The sequence below is a fragment of the Mesoplodon densirostris genome, chromosome 4, assembly GCF_025265405.1.
Source record: "Mesoplodon densirostris isolate mMesDen1 chromosome 4, mMesDen1 primary haplotype, whole genome shotgun sequence".
Lineage (NCBI taxonomy): Eukaryota > Metazoa > Chordata > Mammalia > Artiodactyla > Ziphiidae > Mesoplodon > Mesoplodon densirostris.
In genome coordinates this window covers 16313283-16326897 of record NC_082664.1, presented here as the reverse complement: position 1 = coordinate 16326897, position 13615 = coordinate 16313283, and the positions used below count along the sequence as shown (strand labels likewise).

The 13615-nt window shown below is 36.5% G+C and overlaps 1 protein-coding gene across 3 annotated transcripts in view; it reads right to left on the bottom strand.

The window, feature by feature from the left end:
- Positions 1 to 13615, bottom strand: part of EML5 (EMAP like 5) — a 164124-nt gene that overhangs the window by 56914 nt on the left and 93595 nt on the right. For all 3 annotated transcript variants that reach the window (XM_060097957.1, XM_060097956.1, XM_060097955.1), the window contains exons 18-21: positions 9547 to 9749; positions 8430 to 8541; positions 7206 to 7333; positions 2729 to 2870 (exon numbers count right to left, since the gene is read on the bottom strand). In XM_060097957.1, the coding sequence (XP_059953940.1) occupies positions 2729 to 2870; positions 7206 to 7333; positions 8430 to 8541; positions 9547 to 9749 (585 nt within the window). The remainder of the gene's footprint in view (positions 1 to 2728; positions 2871 to 7205; positions 7334 to 8429; positions 8542 to 9546; positions 9750 to 13615) is intronic.

Genomic DNA, 13615 nt, shown 5'->3' with positions numbered 1-13615 from the left:
CATAAAACTCAACAGCAAAAAAACCCACATTGATTTAAAAATGAGCAAAAGATGTGAATTGACATTTTTTCAAAGAAGACATACAAATGGCCAAAAGGTACATGAACTGATACAGAGAACAGATGAGTGGTTGCAAGAGGGTAGTGGAGGGTGGGGGTGGAGGAAAAAATTCAGGTTTGATTATAGTTAAAAGCTTAAGCCACAAATATGAGTTTTTAACAGGAATTTTCCAATATGTCATTATACAGAAAAGTGCAAAGGCTGGCAAATATTTGGAAAATACTGACTTTACACACATTAAGAATACAGACATTAATTCATGTTGCATATTTATACTTTGGTTATTCTATAACTAGTTGGATTATTCGGCAAAATTTTCATAGGATAGTTTATATTAACTATAACGACTTAGGGCTTCCCTGGTGGTGCAATGGTTAAGAATCCGCCTGCCAATGCAGGGGACACGGGTTCGAGCCCTGGTCTGGGAAGATCCCACATGCCGCGGAGCAACTAAGCCCGTGCGCCACAACTTCTGAACCTGTGCTCTAGAGCCCGCGTGCCGCAACTAGTGAAGCCCGCACACCTGGAGCCCGTGCTCTGCAACAAGAGAAGCTACCACAATGAGAAGCCTGAACACCACAATGAAGAGTAGCCCCCACTCGCCACAACTAGAGAAAGCCCGCGTGTACCAACAAAGATCCAACGCAGCCAAAAACAAAAAACAAAAAACAAAACAAAACTATAATGACTTAGTTATAAAATGTTAAGCCTCAGGACCATAATACTTGCATGTTCATTTTCTGAAGAAAAGAGTATTTACTTACTGAATATTTGAAAGAGATAACTGTGTTGTATAATATTTAAACCACTATGACTTCAGTATTTTGTTATAATTATGTCAACCAGCATGTCCCTTTAAGGTTATGAACCATACGTGTCCCTTTAAGGTTATGAAAATCCACTTGTCTTCCTCTTGAATTAATGATGATGAAGTAAAAATGAAGTGAGTATAGAAGAATATTTAAAAACAAAAATACAGAATCATGACTTTTCTCTACAACCTAATATAAAGATCTACTCCTAGAAGGAGCCAGTAATACTGGTAGACAATTTTTCTGGTCTGATATAAGACATAAGTCCAAAGATTCAGGAAACACAACAAATCCTAAATAGAATAAATAAATAATAAACCACATACATGCACAATGTTATTAAACCTCAGAACTGTAGAATGGTGTAAAAGAGAACAATGGAAACCACAGGAATAATAATTCTGAATCAAGAACTCCAGAAGCAGTTAAATTAGCATTCAAGAATGAGAGTAAAAAATGAAAACATGTTCAGACTAGTAGTATACCAAGGGCAGGGCAGTGGAAACAGTTCCCCCTGAGGGGCAATATATTGCCAATCAAAAATTTTAAAACAACAATAATAAAACTGAATAAAATTTTTTTTGCTTTTAAAGAATTGCAATGTCAGTGATAAAATATTTCTCCTGCCAAAATAGACCACTCCCACTGTCCTAGTCTTATATGCCACTGGTTCATCCAGAGGAAGATGAGAGAATTTCCAACAAGTCCTTATTATGGATATTCTAAAACTGTATTTTAGAAGAAAATGACAAAAGAAAAAGTTTGAGATACAAGAAGAAAAGGTGAACAAAGAAATGCATAAGCATAGATAAATCTAAGTAAACACTGACTGCATGAAACAATGATAATGTCCAATTGAAGCGAGGTTAAAAAAAAAACAGAGATCCTCAAAAAATTACACTCCTGGGTATTTATCCGAAGAAAACAAAAACACTAAGTCAAAAGGTATATCAACCTCCATGTTCACTGCAGCATTATTTACAATAGCCAAGATATGGAAACAACCCACGTGTCCACGAATGGATGAATGGATAAAGAAAATGTGGTATAAATATGTCTGTATGTATATACATATATATGCATACATACACACTGTAAGATTACTCAGCCATAAAAAAAGAATAAACTCTTGCCATTTGCAACAACATGGATGGGCACTGACGGCATTATGCTAAGTGAAATAAATCAAACAGAGAAAGACAAATACTATATCCCACTCATATATAGAATCTAAAAAAAAAAGCTCAAAGATACAGAGAACAGACTGGTGGTTGCCAGTGGTGGCAACATGGGTGAAGGGGGTCAAGAGGTACAAACTTCCAGCTATAAAGTAAAGAAGTCATAGACATGTAATGTACAGCATGGTGACTACAGTTAGTAATACAGTAATACAGTATTGCATAGCTGGAAGCTGCTGAGAGAGTAGACCTTAAAAGTTCTTCTTGGGCTTCCCTGGTGGCGCAGCGGTTGAGGGTCTGCCTGCCGATGCAGGGGGACACGGGTTCGTGCCCCGGTCCAGGAGGATCCCACATGCCACGGACCGGCTGGGCCCGTGAGCCATGGCTGCTGGGCCTGCGCGTCCGGAGCCTGTGCGTCCAGAGCCTGTGCTCCGCAACGGGAGGGGCCACAACAGTGAGGGGCCCGCGTACCGCAAAAAAAAAAAAAGTTCTTCTCACAATAAAAAAAAGTTGTAAGTATGCGTAGTGATGTTATTATGGTGATCATTTCACAGTATTTACAAATATTGGATCAATATGTTGTGCACCTGAAACTAATATAAAGTTCTATGTCAATTATATTTCAACTAAAAAAAATTGTGACAATTTGATCTATGCTCAAGTCTGAGAGGCACTTACCTTTTTTAAGTTTCCGGACAGCCAACATACAATGACTAGGAGACAGATCCCATATTCTTAAGGTCTTATCATCACTTACAGTAGCACAGATGGGCAGATAAGGATGTGTAGCCAAACCCCACACCTCTCCTTCCATGTGTCCCTGTAAATAAAACATAGTTAAGGTCAATTTAACCTAAAGATACTTGTATTTAGAAGAAAACTAAAGACAACATTCAATAATATATAATAATGATAGGATAATGAATAATAGATAAATCTAATAAAACTTTTCTCTTTATCTTTGGAATACACCTTAAAATACCTTCGTAACAATTTTATCTCCACAGTTACAATATAATCAAGTTGCTACTGAAATTAGCTTCAAAATCCTACAACGTTTAATGTGGAGAAAATAGGAATTGGCTGCCCTGGAATGGTAATAATTGCCATACAGAAGGGACTTCCTGCATGACAGAGCAAGGGAGTACTGCAGACCTGTGCACCAGTGAAACTGGTAGAAATTATTTTTTAAAAATTAAGTCTCTGAAAATGGTTTCGAGGAAATAGAACAAATGAAGGAACATTTACTCAAGAAAATCTGCTAAAATTCAGTAAGAACAGTGAGTTCACTGTATTTGAACCGAGACACCCCTGTTCTCCCTCTTCCCCACTCACTGACATGAAAACTCCATATACCAGATTGATGTAACCAAGAACAAGGGCTGTCTCTCTCCCCAGCCACTAGGGGAGCTTTCTTCCCAGAAGGGGCAGGGGTCAGCATTTCTCATCCTGCCCCCAGCTACCTGCTATTGAGGCTAAATTCTTGGTGATTGCTGCTGAGAGGTGGGAGCTCCCTCCTTCTATCCACCCCCTATTCTGAGATGGAGGCTCTATCTTAGGTACAGTGGCCAGTAAGAATACTGGGGCCTCAGTGTCAATTCAAGAAGACCTGAGGCTACTTGCTCCCTCTCCACCAACTGAGCACTGAGATCTAAAGCAAGGGACACTCAGAAAAAGGAAGCATTCCACTGTTTTCACCCTCAACTACAGAGCCCTGGATCAGAAATTTTTCTGGTAGAGAGAGAAGCAGGCCATAAAACAGCTTCTCGCCTCTTCCCAAAGCAACTGACTTCATCTACTACAATGTGGAAAAGTTGAAGCCTAAAGGTGCTCTTGAAAACAATGGAGGTTGTGATGAAAGTTAATTGGGAGGCAACTGACAGACTCACTGGACATGGCTAAAATGAAGGCCAGCTAGTCTGCCTAGGAAAAACAGGAAAATCTCATAGACAACGGGAAGAGACTGCTTAACTTCAGAACAAATCTCAAACAGTAACCTAGGGAACTGTCCCTTTTAAGAAGCCTGAATTTGATTGGTTTAGCCTGTGAAGGAATTTATTCTCCAGGAAAATGTTGGAAACAATAATCAGTGAGCAATTAATGGAGTTTAACAGCTGGATGTGGTTAGGGAAAGAGGCCATCAAAGAGGACAGAATACTTCCTAAATCATTTTATGGAGCCAATATTATCCTGATACTAAAACCAGACAGACATCACAAAAAACTACAGACTGATATCCCTTATAAATATGGATGCTAAAATCCTCAACAAAATACTAGCAAACTTATTCCAACAACATATAAAAAGAATTATATACCGTGACCTAGTGGGATTAATCCCAGGAATGAAAGGTTGGTTTAAAATCCAAAAATCAATTAATTCAATATACTGATTGCTTTTGATAAATGACACAATCTTTTTTTTTTTAACATCTTTACTGGAGTATAATTGCTTTACGTTGTTGTGTTAGTTGCTGCTGTATAACAAAGTGAATCAGCTAAACATATACATGTATCCCCATATCTCCTCCCTCTTGCGTCTCCCTCCCACCCTCCTTATCCCACCCCTCTAGGTGGACACAAAGCACAGAGCTGATCTCCCTGTGCTATGCGGCTGCTTCCCACTAGCTATCTATTTTATATTTGGTAGTGTATACACATCCATGCCACTCTCTCACTTCGTACCAGCTTCCCTTCCCCGTCCCTGTGTCCTCAAGTCCATTCTCTATGTCTGCCTCTTTATTCCTGTCCTGTCCCTAGGTTCTTCAGAACCATTTTTTTTTTAGATTCCATATATATGTGACACAATCTTTTATGATAAAAATAAGCAACAAACTAGGAATAAAAGAGTAATTCCTCAACCTGATAAAGGGCAAAGATGAAAAATCCAGTTAACATTATACTTAATGGTAAAAGACTGGATGCTTCCTCCCTAAAATTAGAAACAAGACAAGGATGTTTACTTTCATTACTTCTGTTCAACACAGTACTGGCAGTTCCAGGCAGCATAATTGGGTAAGAAAAGGAAATAACAGGCATCCAGATTGGAAAGGGAGAAGTAAAACTATCTCTATTTGCAGATGACATAATCTCTTACAGTATACAGAAAATCCTAAAAAAATCACCAAAAAACTATTAGAAGTAATATATGAGGTTAGTTATTTTAACAAAATAACTACAAGACATGTACACTGAAAACTATAGAACATTGTTGAAAAAAGTTAAAGAAGATCTAAATAAATGGAGAGATCCACGTTCAGGGATCAGAAGATTTAATATTGTTAAGAGGCGCTAGTCCCCAAACTGATCCACAGAATACTGCTGCTACAAACATTGTTGTATGTGGTTGTTTTTGGTATATACATGAATGCACTTCTACTGTGTACATACATTCCTGCATTTTTAATTACTATAGTTTTATATTATCTTTATTTCTAGCACAGAGAGTTTCTCAAAAATTTCTTGACTATTTTTGAATAGTTTCTCTTTTAGATGATTAAACAAAATCTTTCCAGAATTTGTGAAAAATCTCATTAGGATATGGATTATGACCATACAGAATTTATTTACATCTTTTATGCCTTTAGTAAAATTTTATAGTTTTCTTAATACACATCTTGCATATTTTTAGCCATCTTTATTTCTGGTTACTATATAGTTTTATTTGTGAGTACCATTTTGTGTCATATGTGTTAGCTGGTCATTGCTGATATGTAGAAATACTACTGACTTTTACATGTTGACTTTGCATATATGCAATTTGTAGGACTCCTTAATTAGTTCTAATAATTTTTCAGTTTATTCTCTTGAATATTCAAGGCATAGGGTTATAATATACACAAATACTGATATCCATCCAGTGTCATCCATTTGCTTCCAACATGTACACCTTTAATTGTTTTTTGTTTTGTTTTGTTTTACTGGACTGGCTAAGACCTCACATACAATGTTGGACAGTAATGGTGAGACCTGGTATCCTGTCTTGTTCCTGACATTTCGGAGACAGTAGATATGTGAAATCTTAAACTTTATAATAAATATTTAAAAAATAATGTCATTTATGACTTCTAAAAATCTTTTCTTACAATCATGAAATTGTATCTTTGAAAAGGTCCATCTATGGATTCATCTGTAAAAGTGTATTTGTGTTTATATTTTCCAAGAGATCATAAATACGTTAAATACCGTGACTCTAGCATCTTTTTACTTTAAAGGAATATAATGTGACTGAAATTAAAGAGTAAGACATGAAAGTCTGACAGTTAATTTAATATAAAATGTTTTGTTATTTGCTTACAAATTCTCCTTGTTACATCAGGATATTATGTTAACCTTAAAGCATGTGCAATGTTCTCATCTACATGTGCTCTTTGGTGTCTTAACAGGAGTGAAGTGGGGGTTGGAGAAGAAATCAGTCTGTATTAAGAAAGAACATAATTCTTTTTCAGGGTAAAAGGCAAACCCAAAACGTGTTACTATACAGAGTTGCATGAGGACAATTTTTCATTAGAGTAAATACTACCTCACCTGCTGTGTTTTATAGTATCAAAAGCCATAATATACATAGGAAATGTAAACCTGAAAAATTAATACAGCATTCTTGATGGAAATGTTAAGGATTAGCTAATCCTGCTGTTTTATGTTATATTTCTTCCACACAAAGTCTGTACTTCTGGATTTTCAAAATCACTAACATATTTTCATGAATAAATGCTTTTAGCAGTAAAATTTTAGCATACATTCATTTTTTACTTTTCTAAGTTAGAAACTTGAGAAAGAATGAACTAAACTGAAGAGTTTCATAGAAAAACAACTGCCTTAGGGTCAACAAATGTACTTCAAAGAAATAAAATTAAATATGAAATAAATGGACTGGGTTAAATTAATTACAACTGGCTTTTCTTTCTATTGGTTTCTTGCTTTGCAATAAGAAATTACTGAAAATATTGGCAATTATTCTACATGATAATGTGCATATTATTTACAGATGCTACTCATTTAACTATGATTAAATTTATGTTTTGTAAATATTAACATTAACAAATATTTCCCTAAATAAGTTAACATTATTTTTCACCACTGCCAACTTCTGGCTCTTATGTATTGAATCAACTGTATACAAAGGGAAAAGAAAGCATATTAACATTTAAAATTACCTGGACCAGAAGTGTTATTGGGCCACTTTTATCCACTTCTAGTATTTCACCATTCTTTGTGCCAACTAAAAGATGACCATGTCCTAATGATACGGCACGTATAGATGGGTTATCTTCCAAGAGAAGACCTAAAATGTTAAACGGAGATGTTCTTCTAGGAATGAAGTTACTATAATACACGGGTGTATATATTGCCAATGACGCTATTTTGACAATGCAAATCATGTTACACGGTTGCTTTCTCCTATATTTTAAGTATTCTAATAAATGTACCACATTTTCTCCAATCATTCAATTTACTAATCTCAAAAGTAAGTACCATTTATATGCGACAATTCCATGATTCTATATTATTCCAGATCCCCTACTACCAGTCTGACAGCTGTTTATTTTCCTTTTACATTTGCCCCTCATCCACCTCCTGACCCTCTTAGAGCATGTACAATATTCTGGTTAGTAATTTTAATTCAATTTGATTTAAGATTAATTCATTTATGTTTACTGTACCCTAGGCAGACTTCAGAGATATACTGGTAAACGTGATAGAGTCAAGCTTCTGCCCTCACAGAGCATACAAAGAGGAAAACAGACCTTGTCTGAGGAGCATATTGAAAATGGAACAAAAGGGAATTTAACCTTTTGTGAGGGGGAGAGGGGATGGGAGTGTAAGGAATCATTCTAGAAGAAACAGTGCTTGAGATCTGAAAAATAAGCATATGGTCAGGTAACTGGAGGAAGCAGGAGGGAGGAGAAAGGGGAAATTCTAGGCAAAAGTGACAGCATACAGGAAGGCCTGCAGGTCAGAGACAGAGTGCTGTAGTGCCTTAATGCACTATGAGAAAGAGTAACGGAAGAAGGGCCTGCAAGTCTAGAGAGGGGGAGTCAACAAAACACTAAGATGAAACAAAAGGCCAAGTTTGAAAACAATACCCTGACTGGTGGCAAATGTGACACTCACATGGCGATTTTCTTTGAAAAATTAAAAATGTTAAAAATTAACATTGATAATCTTGTATTTGTTTATATATTACTATGCGTATCACTGAAAATAGATTTTGAAAGGACAGCAATGATTCTGGCAACCAGTTAAGTGGCTTCTCTTACTGAACTCTGATGCCTGTCTAGTAAAGAAGGAAAAATATACCCCATGTGCTCCACCTCAGTGCCCACCATGTTAATAAGCAATTAATCTTTTTTCCTCCAAATCTCAAAATCTTAAATCACCTTTAGATCCTGGGGCCAAAGCAGCTCTTTTTATAGCATAGGTCTTGAGACATCTTTCAAAGGAGTCATCCCAAAGAGCTACTACCCCATCTTTCCCTCCAGTTACGAATCCCTACAAAAGTAAAAGTTTTAAGTTAATGAAGATCTAAATATTTAAAAAATAATAACCTTTTTTTATATTGAAAAACTCTGGAGGAAAGAATATTTATGGCCAAAAGTTACAGCTTATAAAAAACAGAAATTAGCATAGAATCCATTATGTTTTTTTAAACATCAACATGGAATTTGCAAAAATATTTACTGTGACACAAAACATTCTACTTTTAGAATAGGACTTTAAAAACACAGTTTGCAATTTGGAACCATAAAGTAGCTCTACCACTTTCAGCACCTTCTCCTGGAGGCTTCATAATCCCATCCTTTAAAAGGAGGGTATAATAATAATAGCTACGGGACTTCCCTGGTGGTTCAGTGGTTAAGAATCTGCCTGCCAATGCAGGCGACACGGGTTTGAGCCCTGGTCTGGGAAGATCCCACATGCCGCAGAGCAACTAAGCCCGTGTGCCACAACTACTGAGCCTGTGCTCCAGAGCCCGTGAGCCACAACTACTGAGCCTGCATGCTGCAACTACTGAAGCCCACGTGCCTAGAGCCCGTGCTCTGCAACAAGAGAAGCCACTGCAATAAGAAGCCTGTGCACTGCAACGAAGAGTAGCCCCCACTTGCCACAACTAGAGAAAGCCTGCACGCAGCAATGAACACCCAACACAGCCAAAAATAAACAAATAAAACAAATAAATTTATTTAAAAAAATAATGATAGCTACCTCACAGGATATGGAGATAACATATAAAGTACTTAAACAATTTTTGACTCAGAGTAAAAGATTAACAAATACTAAGTTAAACTTTTTTTTTTTTTTAATAACAGCAGACCTATTTCACTCTGGATTCAGGAGTTTGAAAAGAGGAATAAAATATGGTCAGGAAGACTCCAGCTCACGTATTATTATTGGGTAGCTCAGCTAAGTAGAAAGGTAGTGTCCCTGTACTTGTGAAAATGTTCTGCACTCCATGATCAAACTATGTTTAATTTAAAATTTATTTAGGTTACTTACTTTTTCCAATGCATGCATACTGAACACTGGTCCATCATGTGCTTTAACTGTCTTTACAAGAAATATGTCTCTCCAGATACACACGTCTCCTGTGGATGTTCCAGAAAAAGCCATCTCTTCAGTCCATCCATATACTGCACACATCATTGTGTCATTTTTCCCCAGTGTGCCTACGTAGCCTTTTCTTCCAATCAATCCTCCCCCTGGTTCATAAAAAATATTATGAAAGTACCACTCTGAAAACATATAAAATTCAAAGCAATAAAATTTCTTTTCTGCTGTTTTTCTTGTTTAAAGAGAAAGACATGTAACAGTAAGGGGAGTTAACAAGAAAAATAAAGGTCTCTCAATCAGTGACTTGGGCGACACCTTGCTTGGCTGCGGCAGGCATACCCATGGCTGCTTTCAGGTCATAGCTTTTTGGATAAACAAAAATATGTACTAAGTCAGTTTAAATCAGTCTTTTGATTAATTTTTTAAAATTATATTATGACATATTTAATACAAAAGTAAAGAAAATACAATAAGCTCTTCTATATCCATTATCAATTTACATAAAATTACTAAACAATCAAAATGTATGCCAATCCCATCTCCCTTCTTCAACCGCTACTATTCTGAATGTGATCTTGATTATTCTCACATATTCCCTTATACATATTTTACTACTTATTTGTGAATTCTTAGGTAACGTCATTATTTTTCATGTTTAAAATTTTCTATAAATACATATCCTGCATGTATTCTTTTGCAACCTGCTTTTTTCACCAACAATTTGTTGTGGAGTTTTATACATGTTGATTTGTACCCCTAGAAAACTCATTTTCCTGACTATATAGCATTCCATTATATAAATACAACATTTTCCTATTAACAGGGACAATAAAATTACTTCCAAGATTTTGCTATTGAAAACAATGCTGTTTTAAACACTCCTGCAAGGGCCTCTTCTATAAAAGTGCAAGAGATTCTCTAGGAATGGTTATAGTATATTTGCAAAAGGAACAGCACATAGATGAGAGGTATCATCTCTATGACCAAATTGTCCTCCAAAGTCGATACACCAACATATACTCCCATTAATAGTGAAAGGAGTTCCTGTTGTTTCCCACCTTTCAGAACACTTGGTATTATCAGACTGGGGGATGTGAAATATCAACTGAATTTTATTGTGGTTTTAATTTGCATTTCTCCAATCATTCAAGAGCTTTATCATCTTTTCCTATTTTTATTGGTCATTCATTATCTATTGATATCTTTTGCCCATTTTTCCAAATGAACTCATTCATTTATTCAAGAAATATATATAGATACCAGACACTATTTAAGGCAATGGGGGCAGAGCTATGAACAAAACAGACAAGACAACAAAATTCCCTGCTTTCATGGAGCTTCCTGGTGAGAGACAGTCAATAAATATGACAAATAAGTAAAATGTGCAGGATGTTAGATGATGACGGGTGCTATGGAGAAAATGTAAGCATAAAAGGGAGATAAGAAATGAGAGGGGTCCATTTTAAGAAGGGTGGTTAAGGCAGGCCTCGTTGAGAAGGTGGTATCTGCATGAAGACCTGAAGGAGGCAGCAAGAGCAAGCCATGCAAAAAGAGCGTTCAAGACAGAGGAATCAGCAAATGCAAAGGCCCCAAGGCAGGAACGTGACAAGAATCTTCAAGGAACAACTAGGGAGGCCAGTATGGAGTAGCAAAGAAAGTAAGGGAGGCAGTAATGGGAGATGGGGTCAGAGAGGTCAAAGGCAGCATTACAGGCCATTGTAAGGATTTAACTTTTACTCTTTATGAGATGAAAAACATTTGGGTGGTGGAATGACAAGACTTGCCATATCACTTATTACCGGGTTCATTCTGATTTCTGGGTTGAGGGTAATTTGAATAGCGGCAAGGATGAAAAGAGTTAGAAGGCTATTTCAATCATCTGGGCAAATGATAAGGGTGGCATGGGTCTGGTGATAACATAGAAGATGATGAAAAGTAGTCATATTCCAAATGTATTCAGAAGATTGTCTTTTCTTAACATAGCAGCCAGAGTTGTTAGTGCACTTGGAAGGGCAGTTAAGTCAAGAAGGGGAAAAAACAGGTTAGACTTCTCTCAAAAGAAGGGGAAGATAACTCACAAATTTAAAGTGTGGATGTGTTTTAGTACATAGGTAAGAAGAGAAATTGATTAGCAACTGGAGGGTAGAGCTCAAAGAGTGTTTTTGTTTCGTTTTACTTACTTAAGATGGAGAAATAACACCAGTTGGTAGAGAGGGAAAACTGATAATGCAAGAGAGAAAGGGAAGAAGAGTTGGAATGATATCCTTGAATAGCTGAGAGATGGGATCTAGTGCACAAGTGGAGGGGACTGGGTTTCACTAGAGCATAGATTATCCATCCAGAGCAGGGTCAGCAAACTATGGGCTGTAGGTCAAATCCTGCCATCACCTGTTTTTGTTCAGCTGCAGTGGCTACGTCGGTTTTCTTCTCTGCTCCCAGAGCCTGCCTCCCTGACTTTTGGCTGCCAACTAGCAGCTGCCTAGGGCCCGAGCTGGTCACCATCCACAAGTTGAGGACTTTGCTATGGCAACTGCTGGGCACCCAGCAGTGAAATCACAGTCCAGGAGTTGCCTTGCCTCTGGCCATCTGCCGAAGTTGAGAAGGTAGGGCTCTCCAGGAGGAGAAGACACACTAGAATCAGTGTGTCGCTAGGGCAGAGTGAGGCTGACTATGGTCTCCCCCGAGCCCAACATGCAAGTCCTGTTCACTGCAGCAGGCTGATCTTGGAGGGAATGTCTCCAGTTAACGGCAACTGAGTGCAAACTGGGTACGGCAAGGCAGGAGTTTTCTCTCTTGTTCTCTAGGTACCTATATAATATTCTTCATTTTGTCTCTGTGTCTGGAAAGTCTAAAATATTTACTATTTGGCCATTTACAGAGTTTTTCACCTCTGGTTTAGATAATCATTATTGAGTTTTCTGATACACACAGCATAACATGTTTGTATTGTACAAGGTCATACCAGCCATGGAATAGAGTTCAAATTCCTTAGAGATTAATAATTCATAACTTGCAATTCTCAAGGCCTATATCTGGGATAGGAGGTAAGAAGCTCCCTTTTAGCCTTAGTCTTAAGTCATCCTTAACTTAGTTTGCATAAAGCTATGCATTTAGAGGGTAGACAGATGGCATTTATTCAGATTAATAAAGTGGTTACTTATTTCCCAGTTGACTACTGAACTCTGGATCAGAACCTCAAAGTGAGGAATGCTGAAATGCACTAAAGTCTTAACATTTATCCTTTTATGGTTCAGTTTCAGGTCTACTTTATGTCAAATCAAAGTTAAAGAAAAAAGTTATTCAATTGCAAATCTTTTCATTTTAAGGCTATTTACTTTCTTTAAGTCTCTAATTTCAGACAAACTTATAGTTTTTTTTTCTTTTTCAAAACCACAATAATAGCATTACTTGCTGGGTATTTGCAAGTCCAAGTGACTAAGATACTCAAAAGTTTCGTTTAAATGAATAGGAATGAAAATTACAAACGTGAAGATACTTCTTTTTACTTTGTAAATGTATATACACTATGATCTGATAAGTCTGTGATAAAGTACTAAAACAAGTCTGAAAATCGACTCATGTCCTATGTAGTTTACAATTTAAAGCTAATTCAACTTGGGAAATATCTTCACTAAGCCTATTCTTTTCTAACCTATGTCTCACTTCTCTCTATAGCTATGTATTTTATCTGAAAGGTTTAAGTGTACTAAGACTTTGTCAAATTGCTGGAATTTATAAGTATGCTATTCGATTTGGAAAAGAGACTTTTTAATTTTACAATATGAACTTCTACAGTCACTAATTTACTAAATGACTAAAGTAATATAACATTCCATTTCTATATCATTTTATAGCACATAAAGAATTTTGACACAATTTCTCATTTTTAGTTTAGACTAAAAAACATGTCTTCAACAGAAGAATGAAGTTTGGACATCATTTGATTAATCTCATAAGTTAAATTCTTTTGAAAATATGAATACTATATCAATGCAGCCAATAAATAATGATAAAA